The 25251-nt window shown below is 40.2% G+C and overlaps 1 protein-coding gene across 4 annotated transcripts in view; it reads right to left on the bottom strand.

Annotated features, from left to right (window-relative positions):
• STK38L (serine/threonine kinase 38 like) overlaps nucleotides 1-24596 on the bottom strand; it is an 80053-nt gene extending 55457 nt beyond the window's left edge. For 2 of the 4 annotated variants that reach the window (XM_070453832.1, XM_070453831.1), the window contains exons 1-2: nucleotides 24490-24596; nucleotides 18791-18866 (exon numbers count right to left, since the gene is read on the bottom strand). Coding sequence is in view for 1 of the 4 variants with exons in the window: in XM_070453830.1 (XP_070309931.1) it covers nucleotides 16327-16330 (4 nt within the window). In the remaining 3 variants the exon portion in view is untranslated. Of the gene's footprint in view, nucleotides 1-12538; nucleotides 12560-16326; nucleotides 16422-18790; nucleotides 18867-24489 lie in introns of those variants that run through there. The other 2 variants (XM_070453833.1, XM_070453830.1) reach the window with 2 other exon arrangements.
• Nucleotides 24597-25251: the final 655 nt, after the last annotated feature.

Below are 25251 nucleotides of genomic sequence, written 5' to 3'. Positions count from 1 at the left end.
TACATGAGGAAGTAGCTGTTAATACACAGTAAAGGCAACAGTTCCTTCTCCAAAGTATAAATGAAGCAAAGATTTTAGAAATGCAGATTTTAGGCACTCTGCTATAATTCTACTTTTTTCTTCCAAGATAATACAGAAATTACTGCATGAGACATTATCTATTCACCATTACTGAGGGACCAGGTCCACACACAGGGCCACACATGTTGCTGTCGTTTAATTGCTAAGTCATGTCTGACTCTCTCGTGACCCATGGACTATAGCTGCCAGGCTCCTCTGTCCACGGGATTTCCCAGGCAAGAATACTAGAAGGGGTTGCCATTTCCTTCTCCAGGGGATCTTCCTGACCCAGGAACTGAACCCACGTCTCCTGTACAAGCAGGTGGATTCTTTACCACGGAGCCACCAGGGAAGCCCCCCACACAGCAGGTGCTTAACAAATGTGGGTTATGTGTTGGATACGATGAGTTTTCATAAGCTAATGAAACAGTGCCATGCAGTACAGGTGATTAACTCCCTGCTCACTGGCCATATTAGCAATGACTTGATCAAGAGCACCAGTAAGGAGAGATGAAAATTATTTTCCTGGTAATTTTATGCCCCTCTGAGACCCTCCCCACCACCCCCTATCCCCTTCAGATTTTTAGACCATATCAGCAATAATCCCCACATAAGGGAATGAGTGGATAGTTCAGTTATTCTTTGAGTCAGACTACACCCCACAGGTAGACTATTATAGAAGATACATTTTTCCTTATAAATTACATTGTATCTTTTATCTGAGCTCCCAAGGGGGCACTTCTGAGAGTGGAATTAGGAGCGCTTAGTCAGTCCTAGGTGCTGCAAACCACATGGACTTCTGTTTCCATTTTTATAAAACAAAAGCAGTATTTTTCCCTCAGAAACCATTACCTTTATTTGAATAAAGATGCTAAAAAATAAAGCACAGGAAGGGAGGTCATCTAAACAACATCTTGCTATTAATGACTATTGTTTGAAATTAGAAAATTCTGCCCATCTGTTAAGTATTTACTTTCTTATACTTTCTAAGATTTTCTCAGCAGTAAGCCTATGCTACTAAACATCAAAACTTCCAAATCTGATCATCCAATTCCAAACTCATAACTTTATAAAATGTTAATATCACTTCAGACATTACTGACTATAACAACAATATTTAATTAATAATAATGAACAGCATTAATCATGAGTCAGGTAACAAGCTTAACACTTTACATACAATGTCTCATTTGATTTTGATCCTCACATTAACCCTAATACATTAACACATTAACCCTAGTACATAAAGTTACTGCCACTTTGCAGTAGGGAAAAATGGGGCTCAGAGACATGTACCTTATCTGATAGGATATATCCAAAACAAACCTGCTAGACTCAGTAACCCAAAACTCTTCACCACTCTGCAGTGCTCTCTCTCTCAAACCCATTTAAGGATAAAAAAAGAAAAAAAAAAAAAACAACAGAGGCTCACAAAGTTGACAAGACTTGTTGAAGGGCACATATTTAGAAATGCAGCCAGCATTAGGCTTGTGGTTCAGGGCCTCTACCACTCTAATACTGGATCTGTTCCATGAAACAAATCATAACCACCCCACGGGAATCAGCAAAGTATAAAGCCCCCACCCTGTTTAAAAAAAAAAAATCAAACAAAACAGGCTTTGTCAACATAGCATAAAGGTCATGACGTTCTTTAAAAAAAAAAAAAAGCTAGTAAGGTTTCTTTTTGACACATCAAGGGCATTTTAAACTCAAATCATAAAAGGAGCTAATGTAAAAAATAATGCTTCTCAGATGTCTAATTGTGCCTTTATTTTTGCCTTCCCAATATTTATTTACATGTTTCTTTTACAGTTCATATTTAATTGTCAAAGTTTCCAGTACTTCTCAGGGACTTGGGAAAAGGTTAATGAGCAATTTTCTGTCCCCAACCCACAAAGAAAACAACGTATACAATTAATCCTCATAGATCCTATTGCCAAGTAGCAACCACGTGCAATATCTCTCTGATGTACGGGGAGGGGTGGGAGGTGGGGGCAGAATGGGTGAAAGAGGGCAGAGAGAGACATTAAAAAAAAAAACAACCCACACTTTGGGGGCTCATTTCTTTCAAGTGACTTATATCTCATAGTTGACAAGATGATCCTGCCTTTGAATACAAGGAAGTTGCACCCAGCCTCACAAAGCAAATATTCAATCACCCCAAACAGAAGTCTGGACTTCCCTCCAAGACAAATATGGAATTCAATCTGTGTGATGCTTTGAATGCAGCTAATTAACTTGCAATCCTTCATTATGACCAAACAAGGGAGGGAAAAGAGCTACCTTCCTGGTCCTTCCTTGAGGGGGAAGCAATAAAGGAAAAAGCATAATATTTAAATACTACAGCAAAGTTTGAAAACTTTTCCATTAAGATACACACCCTAGCTGAGTCATGATCATAACACCCTACAGTGGCTCACCTCAGTACTAACTACCTTTGTTACACATGGTTATTCCAACTCTGCTAATTCACTCAAAATAAAATGGATAAGAAGCTATAATTTGTTTCACTCTTTTCACTTAGTTATCTAACTCTATAATTTTTAGAGCAAATTCACTGACCTTAATTCATGTAAGTACTTAAGCTATAGCTGAATGAATCAAGAAGCCACAGCTGAGTGAAAATTATGTCTGAAAATAGCCACTAGTCAAAGCAGTAAGGGACCCTGATGCTGGAAAAGACTGAAGGCAGGAGAAGGGGACAACAGGCAACAAGATGGTTGGATGGCATCACTGATTCAATAGACATGAGTTTGAGCAAACTCCAAGAGTTGGTGAAGGACAGGGAAGTCTGGCGTGCTGCAGTCCCTGGGGTTGCAAAGAGTCAGATATGACTGAGGGTGAGGACAACAAAGCAGTAACAGCAACATAAAGAAGATTACTTCATGAGCCAATGAGAATGTTTTAAATTCAAAATAAAGATTATGAGGGGGGAAATTTTCTTAACCTAAAGTTAATGAGTGGACACTTTTCAAATATGTTTACCTATTTTCCCGAATAGTTGTATAAGATTCCCCTATTAAATCTTTTAGGAGGACTCCAACCAAGCTCTAAATCAGTGAGAGCTCTCTGTGGTATTTCTAAAGCCTTTCCCCCATTTTCCCCTCTCCAAATAGTTGACAATGGCATATGCGCGGGGCGGTGGGGGGTGGGGGGGCGGTGTTGAATTAAAGGCTATGGAGCTCTTGAAATCTTTCACAGGCCACAGTCCACTCACAAAGATCCAAAGTGTTTTGACAGGAGCCTGACAAACCAGGCAACACCAGTTCCAAGCTCTCCTCCTATTTTGGTTCCATCCACCACACTGAAAAGCTTTCCATTCCTTCACCACTATGTTAAACAACAATACAGAGTTTTAGGTAAATTCTTTTAAAACTAAGTGAGGTAACACTTCAGATACCAGGTCGATAACTACCTTAGGAATCTACTTCTGAGACTGCAACTAGACTTACTGAGTTTGAATCTGATTCCACTCTTCTAGCTTTGGGATCTTAGAGAAGTTAATTCACCTGTCTGAGTCTTTAGTTTTCTCACTGATCAAAGAAATTTTTGTCAGTTACTACATGTGATGCCTTAGGATAGTACCCGACACTTAAGTGGTCAATCTGGAGAAACTGTTATTACCATTATCATTGCCGCCATCATCACTGTTGTTAACTTGGTAATCTGTTAACATGCCCCTTTTACCATCCTTCTAGTATGTGGAAGAATCTATCAGGAGATAATCAGATTTCTGAACTACTGTTAAGCTGAAGAAAATAATCCATTAACAGCTTGGTCGGCAAGTTACATATTTCAAAGAACTTAAGTCTGTGATTTAACATCATGAGAACTCAACCTCTCAACTATAATAATAATTTAGGATTCATTTAAATCTCTTATGGGCAATTGTTACAGATTTCAGGCAGGCCCTAAGTTATGAGTATTTAATTTTGAAATAATGAAGCCAAAGATATTTTGTCTTCAACATCATTACAATACATCTGGAGAGATGGCTGCATCTATAACTAGGCTACAACATAGAGAATTAAACTACAGTAATTTGAACAGGAAACAAAATAGGTTAATTTTTCCTGGGGTTAGGAAAAATGAGCAGCAGCAACAAAAATGATACTGAAGATTGAAAAGTTATAGGTTATGAAATATAACATTTGCCCCATGAATTTGCCATGGTGATTTTATATAAAACTTAATTTATACATATTAAAATACTAGGTTAAAAAACATACTAGCATCACAGAATGAAAAATAAGCTACAAACTAGCATAAGACATTTGAAACATAAAAACAAAGAACTAAATACAATGGTAATATAATATTAATAGTTATTCTTATACCATCCTTACTATGTATCAGGCACTGTTCTAAACTATATACATGTATCTTAAATACATAAAGAATTACTATGAATCAACAAGAAAAACACAAACAATAAAATTTTTAAAAGAGCAAAAATCCCAAATAGGAATTTCACAGAAAACAAAAACGGCCCATATACATAATGAAAGATGCCCAACTACAATTCTAATCAAAGAAATGAAAATTAAAGCCCAGATGAGGTATCAGTTCACACACTAGATTCACAAACACTAAAAAGGCTGTCAGCATCTAGTTGTACTGAGGAAGCAGAACAATGAGAATTTTTATCCACTGCTGGTAAAGGTTTAAACTGGTATAACTGCTGTGGAGAACAGTTGTATGTTACTAAGTAAAAATGAATAGCCAATGACTAACCAATCCTACTCCTAGGTATAAATGGAAAAGATACCCCTGCACAAGGGCAATGCCTAACAACATTCAGTGGACACTGTTACTACAGATAAAAGAAAAAGTATGAAACAAATAGAATAGAATAGAAGATTCTATTATATGGTCTAATATATTCTATTTTATAGACCATATATTCTATTATACGGTCTAATATAAGACCATCAATAGAAGTGGAATAAAAAAAAATTCCAGTACATTCATCTAACTGAAAACTACACCACAGTGAAAATGAACAAGGTACCACCACCTGGGTAAATCTCAGAAACATAAAGTGGAAAAAAAAGGAAGTGAGTAAGAGAAGATTATGCACTGTATGTTTCCATTTATACAAAGTTCAAAAAAACAAGCAAGCCTAAAAAATAATACTGACTCAATGGGATCTATTCCAAGGTGATGAAACTGTAAGTAAAAGCCAGGAAGTGCTAGCTGTTCAGTGGCTAAATCATGTCTGACTCCTGTTTACCATAAAATTAAAGACAGCTCAGAGGAGGAGGAGAAAGGGCATTCAGGAAGCTTCTGGGATACTGGTAAAGTTTTAGTTCTTAGACTACCTGGAAGACATTTTGTGGTCGGTTTCATTACTTTTCCTTATTTTGTACAGATACATTTTATATTCTAACATGTAACACACTTCAAAATATTTAAAAAACAATTTAACATGTATTCCTTTTATACCAGTCCTAGGCAAGTCTACATAATGAATCCATCATTGAAACAATGTATACATTGCAGACTAGAAAAGTAACAATTTTAAAATAAAGAAAACTTTAAAATCTGCAGCAGAAACAAAAATCCTAAAACTTTAAAATGGAACCAAACTGATTCACAAGCAGAAAACAACACAGTAATGACTCAAAGCATCATTTGTTCAAGTGTGTTCTATAAAACATTTTTCTCTTAGATATCTAAGTGAAAACGGGTACCGGGAATGAAATAAATTTGAGGATTAATGGGTTAAACACATAAATCTCCTAAGGAAGAAACAGAATTTCCCTAACTTGACTCTAGAATCTTTTAACATGGTGAATTACATAGTGATCTTTTAGGATTCATATTTCCTATAACACAAATTGGGAAACATTTTCTGACACAGGGGTCATACCAGAGAGAATATTTTCTCCAAGCCAGGTGAGAGCAGACAACACTCTGGTGAAAGGTATTCAGATTCCTAGGTTTTCAGTAGCTGATCTGTCCAAGCCAAACCCTAGGCAGCTGGGATCAAAACTCAAAACCAAATACAACCCTTTAGTAACTAATGGAACAGTCATTTCAAGTGTTGCATGAACATGGTGACAGCTTTATGTGATTCCCTTGGGGGCAAAACATAACATAAGCAGAAGGTGCAACAGAAAAGGTCTGGATGGAATATAAAAAATAAATCTATTTCTACAGCTTTTAGCAGGTCTTATTTGGTTTAGGTAGAGTTCAATAGAAGCCTCCAGTACAAAAATATGTTTCAAATCATACCTCTTAGCTAAAAGGTTTTTACACTAGGCTTCCCCTAATACAATGAGAAAGTTTTTAGTTTTCTACTAAAGTTTTCCCTAAGTAAAACAAATCTGTGAACTGGGTCAGCCAGTTCTTCAAAATGTGCGTTTATTACCATAGGAAAATAAGGTGATAATGCTCTTCAAAAGAAAACATATCCAGAGCAGGGGGCACAATCTCTGATCAGGGAACTAAGATCCCACACGCTGTGCTGTGTACCCCCTCAAAACTGATGAAGAACGACAAACATGACAGTGACAGAAGGAAGAACACCTGTTGTGTGGACATACACAGCCAGTCATTTCATAACAACCAGATTCCTACTGACGGCCAAATCACAATGAGAAGATTCCAAAGTACGCATGGAATCAGAATTAAGGAAGTAAGAGGAACTGAGGATTTGATGGTCTTCCTACATCCTAGCAATACCTGTTTTTTTTTCTTTAATTAAGCAATTCCTATGTCTAGGCATTCTTCCAAGTCCTAGGGATACAGAGGTCTTTGCTTTCAGAGGGCTCCTATTTATTTAACAGCTGAAGAATATATTTTTCACCAAACTTTACTATAGTATTATTAACAAGAGTAAAAAAATTTCAAAGCAATCTAAGTGTTCAACAATAAAGCTGTTGATTAAATAATTATAAATCTAAATGATGGGGAAAAATATAGCTTTTAAAGAACAGTACTTTTAAGTGGTAATTCACAACATGGAAAAATAATTACGGTGCAACATTAAATGAAAAAAGCAAGCTATGAAAGTGTATGTAGTATATGATCACATGTACATATATTATCAAATGTATACTTATATATATGTATACATTTCCTATCCTTCTAGATGCATAAGAAAAAGACCAGAAAGTCACCAATAATTATCTATTTTTCCTTTGATACCTTTTCAAAGGTAATTGAAAACTTGATACCTTTTCAAGCTTTCTAATTTCTTGAAATATCACTTCATGTCTTTTATCACCAAGGGCAGGGATTACTTTCAAAGTAATTTCAATCAACATAAATACCAGAATCTCTTCAGATTTATCTTTAAGAAAGCCATCCATGAATGCCAGTTCTTGGCTCTGTCTTTGAACTTTCAGCGAGAGAAATTACCCTTCCCTACTCCTGTAAGCCATACTCCACAAGGATGAGTAACACATCTTCTTATCTTTTCATCTTCCTTCTTGCTGTTGTTTCAACTTAAACAGCTTACAAAATACTTACATTTAATTACGTCAGAAAGTAAATGCGTAACTCTTACCCCTCAGCCAGTTTGCTAACAACCCCATTTCTAGCCATGGCACTAACCTTTCTCCCAATCAGAATCTTGGAAAGCAGCCTTCATTCACCTCTCCCTTTCCCATTTCAGGTTCATTAATAAAATCTGTTGAAATCTCTCTCCCATCGCATCTTACTCCTCACCCATCCTTCTGCCACTGGATAGTCCAGGCCCTGACTGCACTGTCAGTAACATGATGGTGCATGCCTGCGTGCTGGTCGCTTCAGTCATGTCCGACTCTTTCCGACCCCATAGACTGTAGGGGGCTCCTCTGTCCAAGGAATTCTCCAGGCAAGAATACTAGAGTGGGTTGCTGTGCCTTCCTTCAGAGGATCTTCCCAATCCAGAGATCGAACACGTGTCTCTTATGTCTCCTGTACAGGCAAGTAGGTTCTTTGCCACTAGCACCACCTGGGAAGCCCTATGTGATGGTACCAGCGTTCAAGTGGGTCTTCTCGACGCCATCCTCACCCTTCTCTAAATCATGGCTCTGTATACAGAATTTGGATGATGTCATTTGGAGGCTCGAAAACTTTGAAGCTGTCTCCTTTTTTCCACTCCAATCTCAATTTTTTTGCCTAGCTTTTATTAAACCCCATAATTTGGCTCCACCCATACTTAACTTTATTTTCCATTATTTGCCTGTCTCACCATTCATCAACCAACAGACATGCCATAATCAATCTTACCACCAAGCTCTGGAAAATCTAAACATAAAAATGGTCCTTCCTTTCATCTGTACTTTTATTTTGAAAGCCTAACGGATTTCCCCACTTCTACAAAGCTTTTCTTGATTTTTCCAACCTCATTTATGTTTTACTTTTCTGAACCTGTCTCAAGTGTGTATGTGTGTATGTGTGTGTGTGCATAAGTCCTTCATCTATTCACTCACTGATGGACACTTAGGTCATTTCCATATCTTGGCTAGTGTAAATAATGCTGCTATGAACATGGAGGTGCAGATATCTTTTCCAGCTAGTGTTTTTGTTTCCTCTGAACATATTCTCAGAAGTTACTATGTAATTTTTGACTTACTGATCAAATGGACTTTAAGCTTAAAGTGGGAAAAGAGATAGAAAAAGTTCAGATATTACTGAAACAATGAAAGCAGCTGGTCATGCTCTCTTTTAAAAAATGACAATAGTGAGAATGGTCCAGCAAATTATTTATTGCAGAAGAAGAAATGGGAAGGGTGTTAGCAACAATGTAGCTTTAGATCCCTGCAAACCCATGTCCAGAATATGGGATTAAATAAAGAAAGAAAATTGGCATTATAAAAATGAGGTAAAAATAGGTGATAATACCACCTAAGCATCACTGAGATTTGAAAGGACAGGACTTAGAAACATAAAGAACTGCTGGTCTGGATTATTTTAGACGCTGAAGCTGACACAGAAAGAAACCAAGCTGTAATGGGGACTTCAACATTTGGGATATTTGCTAGAGCTATCCTCCAGCTAAAACTCAAGGTTTTAGCTGATAATGCCTTGCTTAGTCTCCATCTCTCACACAGGGAAAGAAACATTCTGGATATGAATACAACTACTGGGAAGAAATCAGCTGGCTGAAGAGCAATGGTTAATTGGAAAACCTGAGAGTAACTCTCAAGTTGGCTACAATTGCTGGGGACAGGAAAGTGGGACATGCTTAGGGAACAGAAATTACAAAAACTTCAGAGGAAAGAAAAATGAACCCTGCTTGAGAGTCTAAAAGGGAAGGTGCATCATATGTTTTAGGAAGTTCTCAAGAACAGAATTCTAGCTAAACTATCCTTGGTTAATTAATCCCACAAAGATTTACTGATCATCCACTGTGGGCCAGGTAATGGGACTTCCCCAGTAGCTCAGCAGTAAAGAATCTGCCTGCAATGCAGGAACTGCAGGAGATGGGAGTTCGATCCCTGGGTCGGGAAGATCACCTGGAGGGGAGCACGGCAACCCACTCCAGTTTTCCTGTCAGGAGAATCCCACGGACAGAGGAGCCTGGTGGGCTACAGTTGATAGGGTCGCAGAGTCAGACACGACTGAGCATGTAGGCACGAGGAAAATACAAAGAAAGTAGAAAACATGATTACTGCCCTGGAGACAGTGAACATTTCAAACTTGGTTGAAAGTAAATTGGGGCTTCCCTAGTGGCTCAGAACGGAGAAGGCAATGGCACCCCACTCCAGTACTCTTGCCTGGAAAATCCCATGGACGGAGGAGCCTGGTAGGCTGCAGTCCATGGGGTCTCAAAGAGTCGGACAGGACTGAGCGACTTCACTTTCACTTTTCACTTTCATGCATTGGAGAAGGAAATGGCAACCCACTCCAGTGTTCTTGCCTGGAGGATCCCAGGGACGGGGGGAGCCTGGTGGGCTGCCGTCTATGAGGTCACACAGAGTCGGACACGACTGAAGCGACTTAGCAGCAGCAGCAGCAGCAACAGTGGCTTAGACAGTAAAGAATCTGCCTGCAATGCGGCAGACCTGGGTTCGGCATCTGGGTTGGGAAGATCCTCTGGAGGAGGGCATGGCAACCCACTTCAGTCTTCTGGCCAGGAGAATTCCCGCGGACAGGGAGTGTGGCGGACTACAGTCCAGGAGGTCACAAAGAGTCAGACATGACTGAAAGTAAATTATAAACTGAAAGTGAATTTAAAAGAATAACTAGGAAGATGTTTCATATCCATACAGGACTTGATAAAATAACAGGTTTAGACTTCTGGGTTTCAGAGTAAATAATTCTTAAAGCTATATCACTAAAACAATCTAGGAAAGAAGGCTGAGACAAAATGAGAGAACTAAAAAAAGAAGATAAGTGAGAAAGACATGTGGAAAGAGATATAACCAAACAGTAAGCCCCGGTTCGTTCTAGTCACATAGAAAAAAGTACAACTTAAATGATTTGGTATTAAAAAAAAAAATGGAATTCTGGTTATAATGTGCAACAGAGAAAAGAAGAGCCTGAAAAGGCTCTCTGCACATAGAGCTCTCCAATGAACTGAGGTTTTAAAAGACACAGATAAAAGGCAGAACGCATAACATGGACACCTGGAAAAGCAGCTCAGGGTGACATCAGGAAGCAAAAAGCCCACAGTGAGCTGAGCTTAAGAAAACCATCAAGGGCTACCAAAGGGGCTTTTGAATTTATGTCCAGAAGAGAAAATTTGCAAAAGGCCTGGTACACTGGTTAAAGTGAACAGTGTAGTTACCACATGACAGGGAAAAAAGAACCACCTCTACTTTTACATTGCTTTTTAAAATTTTTGCACTTGAATACCACCTTCCAGTTTCCATGTTTCTATTTTACAGCCTCCTTGAGAGGTAGGTCCGGCCCCACTTTAAAGAGAACTCTCTGTCCAGTGCGCATCCCCACTTGAGCTCGGCCTCGTTCCTTGGTCTCCTCCTCAGGATGACGGCCGGAAGTGGAGTCTGCGGGGTGAGGGAACCAAAGCCCAGGACAGGGGAGGCCACAAAAGGGCTGCCCCCAGTGCCCTGCAGGTCTTCTGACTCAGCCAGCAGACAAGGTCACACACCAGGAATCTGCCTGTGAACTGTGCTGAGGACAAGTACTCTTTGATGGATTATGGAGACCTGGGAGCTCTGCTAAAAGACAGAATACAGGCCTCCCAATCCTCCAAAATGAGGAAAGAGCATGAACATTACAAAATACTAACATGAACATTACAAAAGAGCATGGATATGATGAAACACTAACATCAGTAATAATGTTATGCTTATCACCCAGCTTGAAGAATATTTGAGAAAAGATCATAAAGCAGATGGCTTCTGAACAAAGATTGGTGATCACTAAAAATCCACATGGATTCAGGAGGAACAAGTCTTGCCCAGTAACTCTACTTCTTTTCTTGGCAAACCTACAAGGCAAACAATCTATATGACTCTTTGAAAGGTATTTAACAAGCTTCGCTCTCCAAGTCTTTTTAGAGGGGTAAGGGAGAAAGATGAGGAAACATGGGCTGAGTAATAGATGTGTTTATAAAGCAACAAAACTCAGAATGCTCGTAGGCAAGTTCTGCACAAGACTTATGAGGCTTCAGCAGTTATACTAACAATGAACCAGATAAAGCTTTTAATGACGCTCTTACCAAAACGTGAGGATGAATAGATCCTACAGAATAACCAAGAGCAGGACAGCAGAGTCAGAATCCAAACTAGTTTTTACAGAAGGTTAACTTTAACAAATGAAATTTAATAGAGAGAAGGTAAGAATTATATTTGGATTCAAAAACAAATGCTAAGTATAAATTGTGATAAACTATTATATACATAAGGAACAACTAAAGATTTTGCTGAATAAAGCTTGACACAAATTAAAAGTATGGAAAAGCTGTCCTCAAAATTTACAAGATCTCAATCTTAGGCTGAGTTAATAGACATAGGTTAGAAACAAGCAAGATGAATGCCATACTCTAGGCTGTATCAGTGGGTTCAGACCTGGAGAAGTTTTCAATAGTTGGCAATGTGCTATAGTAAGTACAAAAGGATAAAGTAAAATGTCCTCACAATTTGAAAATTAAATCACCCTCTGGGAGTAATAACAGCGTGAACCAAAAGAATTAGAAATGACTATCAACATAAGTAATTCCAAGAAAAGGTATAATTGAAAATATTTGAGAATACTCACACCCAATCAAAAGTGAGCAGGGTGTACTTTCTGGGAAGCTGGATTATAACAGAATGTGAATTAAGAAAGCTGAAACACTGTCAATTGTGTTTCTGTCTGGCTAAAGGAAAGACTGTATTAACAGAAGGTGCTCAGTCACTCAGCCATGTCCAACTCTTTGTGGCCCCATGGACTGCAGCCTATCAGGCTCCTCTGCCCAAGCAATTTTCCAGGCACGAATTCTGGAGTAGGGAGCAATGTCCTGCTTCAGGGGATCCTCCCAACCCAGGGATCAAACCTGCATGTCGTGTGTCTCTTGTACTGGCAGGGGATCCCTTACCACTAGCAGCAGCTGGTGAGCCTGTTAAGAGAACAATGTTACATTAATCTGTTGGGGGTGGGCACAGGAGTTTAACAAGCAAGGTTTTGCCTGTAGTCCCCAACACTGTCTGAGACAGAGATGGCCAACTACGTCCAGAGCACTGCTGGCAAGGCATCCTCAGTAACAAGAGGTTCCATCAGCTCTCCTGGCTCAGTGACACTCCTCACTAAGATGACCTATTTTGATTAGAGTAACCACTTCCGTGTAGACTGTCCTACTGGGGTGACAGTGCACTGACCAAATTATGAAGCTTCTGTTCTACTCACAGTGATATAATAAATTCATTAGTTGACTTCTTATTTCTCTGTCAGTCTCCTGGTCACTTGCTAAATATAAGTAGATTCCACAATCCCAAATATTTCTGGACACACACATACATATAAATTCACATTTACGGCACTGGAAAAGCAAAGTCTATACATTAAGTTGTGTCATTCTATATCCAGATACCACAGACCTGTGAAGTCCTGTTTCTCTGTATGACAACTGTATTTTATCTAAAAGTGAGCCACACATTTTAAGAGAGAAAACTAACAAAATATAGCACATGTGGAAGAGAGTAGTCAGCAAAGTAAAAAGTCTGAAATTCCTGATATGTGAACAAATTAAATGAACGTGCTTAGCTTGAGACAGAGAAGATATGAGATAGTTGTCCTCAGTCGTCACTCTTGCTGTTGCTTAGTTGCTAAGTCGTGTCTGACTCTTTGCGATCCCATGGACTATAGCCTGCCAGGCTCCTCTGTCCACGGGATTTCCCAGGAAAGCACACTGGAGTGGGTTGCCATTTCCTTCATCATTCTTTCAGTGATATAAAATTATCTCTAACTCTGTGATGACAATCAGTTGAAAGAGAAGGCTAGAAAAGCAAAAGGGCACCACTTCTTGAAGGGACTCCAGTCACAGGCCATGGTAAGGAATCTGGTGGAGACGATGGAGAATCATTGGAAACTGAACTGTGGGAGTTACATAATCAGATTTATGTTTGAGGAGAACCCCTGGGCAGCCACACATAAAATGGATTGGAAGAGCGCAAGGCTGGTAGCAGAAAAAGACGGTTATTTCAGTAATTTGGAGTCCACATGAAGATACTGACGCTGCAGAAAGAGCCGAGATGGGGACTTCCCTGGTGGTCTAGGGGCTCAGACTCCATGTTTCCAGTTCCAGGGGCCCAAGTTCGATCCCTGAAAGCAAACTAGATCCCACATGCTGCAACTAAGAATTTATGTAAGTGATAAACAAGAGGAGAGTCAAGGATGACTTCCAGCTTTACGGCTGGGACAACCAAAGAGAATAATACCGTGCCCTGGAGGAGGTAAGAAGCCTTTGACAGATTCTGGGAAAGAAGATAACACTGAGTCTCGCGGAAAACACCTAGGTGGTGATGTCTACAAAAGAGATGGACCACTGGAGTCTCAAGCTCAGAAAAGGGGTCTGGTTTGAAAGTCATCATCACAGAGTAGTCTGAAGGAAGCATCAGAGCCTGTGAGATCATCCAGACCCCAGGGTGTGAGGAGTAAGCAGAGGGCTGGGGACAGAAGGCTGGAGAACACCAACCACTCAAGAGAATGAAAGTCAGTGATCTCATGGTCTGTTAAGTTTCTTTTCTTTGCAAGGAATTGAAATTTTTAGGCAAAGACTAAACACCCACTTACCAAGGATTAGGGGGAATTCACAGCACAGAACTGGACTATCTGACCTCTATAGGATCTTTCAACTCTGAAAATGACTCAAAGACTTTAATTTAATCTAGTATTTCTTACAATCTGAGAAAACTTTTTATCATCACTACAGAAAAACTAAAATCATACCTTTTCTTTCATACTTATTTTAATTCTTTGGCTTTGTTGGTCCAAGGATGAAAAAACACTTTGAGGAACTAAAGTTTCTTGTTTGATAATGTCTCCGTAAAGGGAAGGAGTCCCTGACTGACTGAGACAGGCAAACGCAGGCTCTTGCCTGATTTCTTCTTCTATGTTCCCCTCTATGGGTCCTGTTATACCATTGGTATCAGGATATAGTTTTACCCAAACATATGTGCTTACCTGTTCTTCCCTTCCCTTTCTGTCACCCTGTGCCTGGCTGGGGCTAGACTTAACCTATGGTTTTAAGTCTTAAAGGTTTTCTGAAATGTAGCTATAATTTCCACTAATATTTAAAGTGTATTGGCTTTTGCTTCCCTTTCTGCTCAATTCTAGACACACAGAGACACAGGTATATAACCACATTTTTTAAAATTAAATCCAGAAATGTTTGATTAAAACAAACTGTCATTTTTGGCACAACAATACACCCAGGGTATTTTTAGAGAGGACTAAAATTTCACCTTAAAAGATGACACTGGTTCTACCCAGAGACACTTAGAACAGGTGTCAGAGATATTTGACCTCTTTCAACCATATGCACCTTTCTCCTGCCCCCAATCAACACCTCTCCTGCCCCTCTGCAAGCCTTCTCTTTCTTCTCCTGCCCTTGTCTTTTGCTTTCTTCCTGGCAGTACCCATAAACTTTTATTACCATGAAGGGCAGTAAAGCTAAGACAGCTGCCACCACCCCCCACCCCCTACCAAGAAATACAATGGGTATAATCTAACTGGAGTTTAGAATGAACTTTTTGGTTGTCCTTAGAAAACAATTTAATGATATTCTGTGTCAGTGGCCCAATCCACAGGACAGGAAAACAAATGGCTGCAGCAAGTAAACTTTGGTGGAAAGAAACCACAAGTGCTTTTTAGCTCTAGCAGTCTAATGTGGAGACTCAGAACCATGACTTGCAGATGCAGGTTTATAAATGACCAAAACAGAGAGAAATAGGACAAACTAGAGATAACAGTTGACACCATTTGAAGTTTAGAGTCCTGCTAAGTAATTACAATACAATAAGCATTAGAGTAGAGAAGACAAAAAGAAAAAAAAATCAAGGCTAGATCCAGACTAAAAGGACTTCAGCACTAGATATTACAATTCTGGGAAAGTTTTAGGGGCACCATAAAACTTTATGGGAAAGGTAAATAATTATGTTCCTCTCAAGTCAGGTCCTCCTGAAGCTGTGCTCTGATGCTGCACTCTCATACAACAAGCCTACATGCTGCAGGCATTCATCAAAGGAAAGGATTTTAGGATCTTTTCCTCCCTGGCTAATGGTACCATTACCTTCTCTGTTTAATTTCACAAAATGGAAGCAAGAGACAATTTATCCCTGGCAGCCGACTTGGGAAACACAGCAGAGGTACTTCCATGAGGCTATAAGAAGCAATAGAAACATTTCCTTACAAAAGTTCAGAGTGCTGAAGCTAAATAAACTAAATATGGAAAAACACAGCAAATAAAAAGTTATTTTACCAGGACAAGTTCATTTATCTTTCCTAGCCTCTTGTCCTAACACTAAAGTAATCCCAAAACAGTCTCTCACATTCTATGCTATTATATCTTCCTCTTGCTTGTTGGCCAGAAAAACTCCTACTCTCAACCTTCAAGTCTAAGCTCCAACACCACCACCTCCCTGGAAACCTTTGATTCTCCCAAACAGGTGCTCCTTTTCCTTTCTTCCTGCGTGCTACTTCATTACAGCAGCTACATGCTATTGCGATTATCTCTAAACCTCGAGGTAGCTCACAGCTGCCTGCCTGCTTTCTGAGGGCACAACTTGTCTTTCCATCACTGCATCTCCTGGAACAGGACACAGACCTCACGTGTAATCACAGAGGCAAAGAACTCCCTACGTCTCAACATGAAGGGCCAACACTCACCCATGCAGGTCTCTCCTTTCCAATCCCACCAGGTTTAGAGTTTCACTATCAATCCTTTTGGAGAAGGAAACAGCAACTCACTCCGGTATTCTTGCCTGAAAATGCCATGGACAGAGGAGCCTGGTGGGTGGGCTACAGTCTATGGGGTCATGAAAGAGTCAGACACGACTGAGCATGAGTGCAATCTCTTAGATCATTTAAACCAGCCTCTTCCTTGGTCTCCCCATTTCCAGTCCGTCTTCCCTTGAATCTGGCCCATATACACTACTGCCTCTGTAATCTCACTAAAGTAGAACTTTAATTAAATGTACCAGGTTGCACAGTTGATGATGCAGAGAATGAAAAGCTGAAAAACACCTGTTCTCTAAGCTGAATGGGCTCAAATCCAACAGGGCAGAGAAAGAAGTAAATAATTAACACAAAATCCATCAGGTCTTATGGAGATATTTCAAACTCATGCTAATCCCTCCCCTGACATGTCTTTCACTCATAAATGGTCAGTTTCTATTTCACTTTATATTGGAAGCCATCCTAATCTCTCCAGCCAGAAGCAATCTTTTCTCCTTCTGTTTCCCAGTACCCTGTTACTTGCTTATCACTTTCTGCTTGATTTACACTTATTTGTACTCATACATTATGTCTTACTGGATTGAACCTTCCTCAATAGAAGGGTAATCCCTTTCACTTGTCTCTATTTTGCCACGGTATCTAATACAGCGTCCAGAAAATAGTTGATAAATGTTGAACTGTGATGATTAAGCTCATGAAAATATTATGAGTCTGAGATTCCTTGAGGATTTGCCAGTATTAAGAATATCAGTGGGTCAAATAATACACACAATTCAGGACTTAAATTTTTCCACTCTAGTCACCAAAATAGAAAGTCTATTCTGTTTGGCAAAGTAATAGTAGACATAAGGAGAACATCCTCAACCAGATTTGAAAGACGTGCCCAAATCCAATGGATCACTACTGTAAAAACACAACAAAAGGCAACTCCCCAGTCTCAAAAGTCAGCCCCTGCTGACACATACAGAATCATTATGAAGAGCAAACATGTAATGGTGTTTCCGTAATGGGGGCAAGTCAATGGACAAGTGCTCAGCTAAGTAAAAATGTCTACAACTGGGCAAATACTAAATTTAATAAAGCAAGATACAGGTACAAGATAGTATTTCAAAAATTAATCATTCAATAAACTCTCTGATCACTCAAATACACTTTCCAGAGGTGAATACCTGCAGCTTGTCCATCCTTTAAAGCTTATAATCAGTTTCCTACGACAAAGTTACTGGAAGACTCCTCACCAAGCCCTTCACTTTTGAAACAATATCTATCCTCCCTCCACCCTTTTCTTCATCATAATTAATCTAGTTAAATCTAACAGCTGTGTGCAGGATGAGGCAGACAGAAACTTAACTATCACTCACCTGAAATGCAAGAATTGAGGACTTAAAACAGTTTATGATTCAAAATGCAGAACTAAAATTCCAATTTATCAATTTTAACCAAAAAAGTTCAAAACTGTAAGATCCTTTAGGAAAATGCCATGCTACAATGATATACATCTGCTCCCAACTGACGTGAAATCAGAACATTTGATCACATTGTTTATTTCAGCATTAAAATCACTGAGGCCCAAAACTGTCTCATCAACTAACTTTGCAGAAGCCTTAGCAAACTACCTTTGGCAGCTTTTAATTTAAAGACACAAATTTAAGTTTGCTTTGAGGATTAACCAAGAAAATGTCTAAAAATGCTTTATAAGACTCTAAAGCACAATACAAACATAAGGTGTTACTAGTATTCTTCTTATAGTTAGCTCTCGCCAAGAGCAGGTCCCCCTTTATAGGAAATCTGAGCAGAGCTGAAGTTATTTTTTGTATACTTTTCCCAAAGGAATTTATGTTCTATATAAAAAATGCAAATAACTTCTAAAAAAAGGAAGGAGGAGAGGAAAGAAACAAAATTCAGGTGAGACTAGAAGGAGGAGGTATATTAAATAGCACAGGAAAAGTTTTTTGTAATAAAATAAAGCAATATAAGAGAAAGCAACCCTGGATCTCAGAGATCAGCTCCTAACCCTGACCCTTAACTATCTACTCATCTACTCCTGTGGTCCTGGTCCCTTCACCCCGCTAGGCTCCAGTTTCCTTGTTTGTAACCAGAGATAAAGGCTGACACAGTTGCTGTGGGGCTTAAATGAGATAATATTTATATAAAGTACTCAGTACTATATCTGGTACATAGTAAGTATTAAGCAAATGATTACTGTTGTTGGTAAAATTATTACCAGATCTGTACCCTGATTGGTAACATTCAGGAAGAAAAAGGAGCCAAGAACGTGTCAACAGGGAAGATGAAATACAGAGGGCTAAGTCTGTAGTCCACTGCTGGGTGACAACATTTGGGAAACATGGATTACCACAAAGCATTTTTCATATTAAATACACAAATTACTTACTGTGCCTCCAGGACTGCTGAAGAATCTAGAGAAGCGTAGCCAAAATCTCCAAGTCATAAAAGCTGAAGAGCAACGACTGTATAGAAGGAGACAGGACAAAAAAAAGTGTTTAGTGATATGTAACTTTCAATTTTCCAAATATTCATAGATAGAATGAAAGTGAGGCTCCATAGCAAAGCCACCACAACTCTGCTGACCCAAAATAGATGATATTAGCATCATGTAGAATCATTTCAGTTTCTGCCATCTTGTTTTTTATTCTGGGGAAGTGGCTGTATCTGTGGTTGATTTTGAGATGCTGTGTGTGTGTGTGTGTGTGTGTGCACGTGCGCACGCACGCACGTGCGTATGTGTTTGTGCTCAGGCGTGTCTGACTCTATGCAACCCCATGGATGGTAGCCCACGAGCCTTCTCTGTGGGATTCTTCCAGGCAGGAATACTGAAGTGGGTTGCCATTTCCTCCTCCAGGGAATCTTCCCAACCCAGGGATCAAACTCGCATCTCTTGCATCTCCTGCATTGGCAAGTAGGCTCTTTACCAGTAGGGTCATCTGGGAAATCATTATTAATGCCACCATATTCGATAATTGCAAAAACAGTAAAAGTGTCCCAAAATTAGGAAGAAGAGGAATAGAATCCCCTCCTGAAGCAGATGATGAGATAGCAAATAATTGTAAGAGGTGAAAAACAATGCACACAGGCTTCGCATATGGGCTTAGCAACTTAAACACTCTAACGTGTGAAAAGTCTGCACCCATGGATGTTAAGACTCATATCACCAACCAGAGATTTGCTGTGAAAGTAAGTGAAAGTGTTAGCCACTCAGTTGTATCTGACTGTTTGCAACCCCATGGACTGTAGCCCATCAGACTCCTCTTCTGTCCATGGAATTCTTCAGGCAAGAATACTGGAATGGGTAGCCATTCCCTTCTCCAGGGGATCTTCCCAACCCAGCAATCAAACCCAGGTCTCCTGCATTGCAGGCAGGTTCTTAACCACTGAGCAACCTGGGAAGCCCTATAGAACCAATAAGAATCAGCAAAAAGACCAGGAAAACAGGAAACGTTCCATATGGGTGGCCAGAGAATCAACACCCACTTGGGTTGTCAACCTGTCTAGGGTTAATTCAGGGGAAGGCAAAGAGCTTGTTTAAGAATTTAAAAGCTGAACACAGTACAAGTACTATTGTCATAAGCCACAGAAAAATTGCCAAAGTTCGAGGCCTTTCTGAATTTACACAACATCAACATGAATGGTCAACTCACTATCTGACCTGTAACTGCTAAGGTTTTAGGGAGGTTACGGCTCTCAGTGGATTTTCACTGGAGACAAAACTAGCCCATGATGGGAAAAGATGCCTCCAAAATTACTATCAGCAAGGAGGTGAGGGTATGTCTGGTTTCCCTTTGAGTTTACCCAACTCACACTCCTCCTTACTGAGAATAACCTTTTCAAAATAAAACCTGTACTTGAAGGAATGTGTAATTTTTCTTTTTTTCTTTTTTATAACAAAGCACAGTGGACTTAAAAGCATCTCCCTGAAATTATGGGCTGAAAGATCCCCAAAATTTTGTCAAACAGTGGGTGGTAAATGGAAATAATATACCATCACTACTAATTCAGGCTATGTGGAAAAAAAACTTTTTAAAATCTGTTTTGCAATTTGTGTCTTACTGTAATAATATAAATACATTGGGCTCTAAATCCTGGATTTTGTTCTGCCAATTTTTCCCCCCATTTTTTCCCATTAGGTTTTAAGCTTGTCAAGGTCTTCTACAATCTACCACACTCACACAAGGAAAGGATACTTATATTCATTAATAAAAACTGTGCCCCTAGAGTTCTACTTAACACTACAAGAACAGCTGATAAGGGCTCTGACAAAGGTCTGCATCTTGCTGGGAGGAAAGGACAGCTAAGTATCCATATGGTTAGCATGGTCTAACCATAATTTTTTTCCCCTTATCTTTAAATCCAATTTAAAGTGACTTCAATACCTAACCAACAAGTGCAAGCCACTCCTGAAACTTCATAAATAAAACCTGTTGGACCATTCATTCAACAAAGCAGCATTTACCAAGTAGGCTTGTACTGGGCCCAGTGCAATTCTAGAGTACCTTTTACTTCACAACCCCAAAGAGCTTTCAAAGTTGCCCTAACATAAAAGTATCAGTGACTGAACTTCTCTCATTTTATACATGTACAACACTATTCAAAACACTGATTCAAGTGCTCAACACTATTCAAATTCACTGATTATAAATTTAGCTGCTGTGAAAATAAAAAATAAAAAGGGCTGCTGAGACTGACGTTCAATAATTAACTAAATTCCAACTTCCCAATTCAATCCAAAAAATACCTAGTGCCAAGTGGTTTTAAAAAATTACAAGCCAAAATATACAATGATTCAAACATTCCACTAGGCAAAGGAATTAACATAGTTACAACTTCTCCCTTGTAAACTGTGGGTACTGCTACTAAGTAATGAATCAAATTTATCAAAACCCCACTCAAGGATTACACTTAATGTTCACCAAGAGCAATTTCTAAAAACGGAGTTAGTATCTAACATGCCAAAAATAACCTATTTACCTGGGTTTTCACCATTTTGGAGCTCTTTCCAGAAAACGGATCCCTAAATTTAGGTGTCAGGTGAACACATTTTCCCAAACCGCCATCATCAAAAGTGGGAGAAAAATCAAGGAGATTGGTTAAGCACAGGGATACAAGTCAGAATTCTTGGGCGGGAACCCCTGCTTTACCATTTTCTAGATACCTCAATTACTGTGTCTGCAAAATGGGAATAAAAACACCCACTCCACACAGTTGCTGTAAGGATTAAACTGAGGTAGATAGCACCGTAACGGTTTAGGAGCAAGCAGCATTATATAAAATGTTTGCTTATGATGATTATCATATGACTAGATCATCTCAATCATCTACACAAATGCCTCTCCCTGATGAAAGCCTTCTTTAATTGGTCTAGTAGAATTTAACCCCTTCCCCCTTGGCTTCCCCACAAAATGGATTGTGTATTATAGTTATTTGGGAATATCTTCTTCCCATCAGGTTGAAGACAAAAGACCACAGTTCATCTGAGTGCACAGAGCAGCAAAAGCTACTCATGGTCGCCCTTCAGTTCCCTCTCTCCAAAAGTTCTGAACAATACTACTGTGTCAATCAATCAGAAAACACTCACCTGGAGAAAGGAGCTTTCTGTAATCAGCACACATCAGTACCGGACATATCTAGGTAAACACTCTCTTAAGACTTAAACAAAAATTTGGGGTGTGGGGAAGAAGGATTCACTTAATATCTTTTAACTACTGACCAAGGTTATCTTTTTAAATTAATTTTTAAGATTTCTTATGCTTTAAAAGCTCTCTTATTATTTCATTCAAAAAGTCTATGGTGTGTTTAATATAAAAATACAGTAGCATAATTTCCACATATGTCAAGTCAACCTAATCATAACTTACCCATCTGCTAATTTTAATGTAATCTTGGGGTTGCTAGATGACAATATGCTTGCCTGATTCACCCTCCACTGTTTATGTAAAATAAAATCATTTTCACATTACATTGAGATGCAAAACTTTCTGGCTTTGATTTGTGCCCTTTTCCGTCTCTCAAAAAAGTGCCACACACATGCAAAAGAACCTCCAGCTTATCCCAGATCACTGGGAAAACACTATATAAAGTGTTATCCAACTTTGCTAACATGATGCTGCAGCCCTAACTGTGAGAGGACAGAACTTTTCTGAGAACAAATGGCTGAATTCAGGCTGTTGCTTTATTATCCCTTTCTACAAACTACGATTCTTCCTTTGTTTTTATAGTGTGTTACCTTTAGAAATTAATTTTTTCAGCATGAAAACTGCCGAGCACACCTCATTTGCACAAATATTTCTGGTCTCCACTCTATGATTTATTTAAAAAGAAACTCAAAAACAAAAGACTAAAGAAGAATTGCACTCATTTAATGTGGTTTTTCTAATTCTAATTTTTTTTTTTTCATTCCCCAGTGGCAGGGGCTTTCAAAGGATTACAAAGACAACACCCAACTTGTTTCTCATTCTAAACATATCCCAAGTAAATGGGGAATGTCATTAGCCATCTTAACAAGGAGAACACCACAAACGCTAAGCCATATCAAACCAAATTAAAAAAAAACTTTTTTTAAACGTTGTACTTCCTCTTGAGATCAGAATCTTTTACAGAAAGGTACTTTGATGTCTCTATGCAATGAACAAATGTCATCATAATTTAACATCCTATTTTGGACGAATTTCTCTCCCCTCACATAGTCACAAGAACGGTCAATTCACATACACCACCTCTCAGCCACTGGATAGACAGTATAATAAACTTAATTGTTTTATATATCCTGAGGCATACAAAGAAAAACCAAACACAAAGAGGCTTCCATTATCTTATATACATTTACGACCTAGACAAAGAACTTTCAAAAACCTTCCCTCAGTAAGCAAAACTGGGCTTAAACAATAAACCCTGCCTTAAAGTAAGGAGACTTGACAAGTATAAGGCCCAACCCCGTCCCCCACTCACAGCCCCCGAAAAACCAAGTCTCACTCCCGGCTTACAGCTAGGAGGCATAAGTGAAACACTTAAAGCTGTTTCCTCAGATTTTAGTAGTATTAAAGCTAATACTCAGGCCACCTTTTCCAAGCAATTGGCTTCTATCAAAACTTATCGCAAGTTGCGTGAAATAGACAGGAGCGTTGGCTCTGCATTTTATCAAGTGAGGAACACCAGCATCATACTTTCTGGACCAGTCCCTACTCCCTGCACCACCAGCTCTCCCCGCCCCCCCTCCCCATTTCTTTTTATGTCTTTCCTCCAAATTCACAATCCGAAAAGCGGTCCCATAAAACAGAAGTAGTATCAGTAAACGGGAGGCCACTGATTTTGAAAATAAAGTTAGTTCTTTTGCTCTCTACCTGGCAACTTTTAAGGGTGAAATGTTTCCTTCCTCCATCGGACACAACCTTCCCTATTTTTACCCATACCAAACAACCACTCGTTCGTCCTCCCGTAGTAAAGATGAAAAAAAAGGGAGTGGGAGTGGGAGAAAATGATGGTGAAAGAAGGGTCTAGGATTCCAGCGGTAGGGTCCGATTTTGAGAGACCGGCTTTAAACACTCCTTGGCTTCTGGGAGCTGGGCGGCTTTTACTGTGTCTATTTGAGAAATGTTTAGCAATCTGACGCATCAGTTTTTAGGAATGGTACACAAACAGCCCCCACAATCTAAGAGCCATGCCCAGAATCCTTCCCCTCGCTGGCATCGGCTGGAGGGCACGGGACGGGAGAGCAGGGGATACAGGGGAAGGTCCGCGACATTTGTTATTGTTTATGAAGCCCAGGCAGGGACAGGGAGCCCGGGGCTCGGGGGCCGCGGAGGGGAGAGGCCAGAGGAGCCAAGGAGGACAAAGATTCCTCCTCGGGCCCCAGGCCACCTCTCCGGACACCCGGGGCCAGTATCACCCCCAAGAAACAAGAGGGCCAAGGCCGTCACCGGAGCTTCACCGGAGATATTTCCAGCCTCGAAATCAGCCCGGCTTTCCCTGGACACCCTAAGACACATAAGATCTTCTGATCCGGCTCTCAGAGTTGGGGACGGAGCAGCGAGCCGGACCCCTAGCCTCCTCCGCGAAGGAGCGCCGCATCAGCGCACTCACCTGCCTCCGGTCGCGCCCGCGGCCGGCTCAGCCTCCGCACGGACCGCAGCCGGCCCGGCGACCGTCTGCTCCCTCTGCCCGCTCCGCCCTCGCCCCGCCCCCGGGAGGTGGGACCCGCCGCCGCCGCGCCGGAATCTCGGGGCGGCCTCCCTGAACTCTCGCGAGCCCTCCCTCCTCCGTTCCTAGGAGGCTCGGCCGGTCCCTGACGTCATACGCACCACAGCCGGAAGTAGCCTTCTGTCGTCAACGCAGCCACCCCCCCAACACACACACGCCCCACCCACCTGCACCCGGTGAATTCCTGACTGGCCCTGAAGGAGTTGTTCGAAGAGTGACCGCCTCCCTTCCTCATCAGCCTCACCTCACTTCCCTCTTCTCTGCTGAAAGCTAGTTCAGGCCACTCTTGAGTGACCCAGGGTGTTGCCACATTGGTCACGTGTCCTACATGTCGCCAGAGTTTTTCTTGATGCTTCACAATGCAGAGTGTTAAAAGGAAGCTTAGAGATCATTTAAATTATTTTTTGGAACCTTTGCAGAGTCGGAAAATGGTCAACAAAGATGGATTGGCTGATCATGTTGCCTAACTAGTTAGTCGGTCAGTGTTCCTTGACCCTTTTCCTTTTCCATCATGACTCGACTGTAAAGACTTGAGAGGCATTCACATTTGGAAAAGCTACAAAAACACAAACAAACAAAAAAAAAACTGCAGCATTCATGAAAAATTTGCTTGCATCATCTTGAAAAATCTAAAATAACTGACGT

This window comes from Odocoileus virginianus, chromosome 23, assembly GCF_023699985.2.
Source record: "Odocoileus virginianus isolate 20LAN1187 ecotype Illinois chromosome 23, Ovbor_1.2, whole genome shotgun sequence".
Taxonomy (NCBI): domain Eukaryota; kingdom Metazoa; phylum Chordata; class Mammalia; order Artiodactyla; family Cervidae; genus Odocoileus; species Odocoileus virginianus.
The sequence above is the reverse complement of the archived record's forward strand: the minus strand, read 5'-3'. Positions and strand labels throughout refer to the sequence as shown.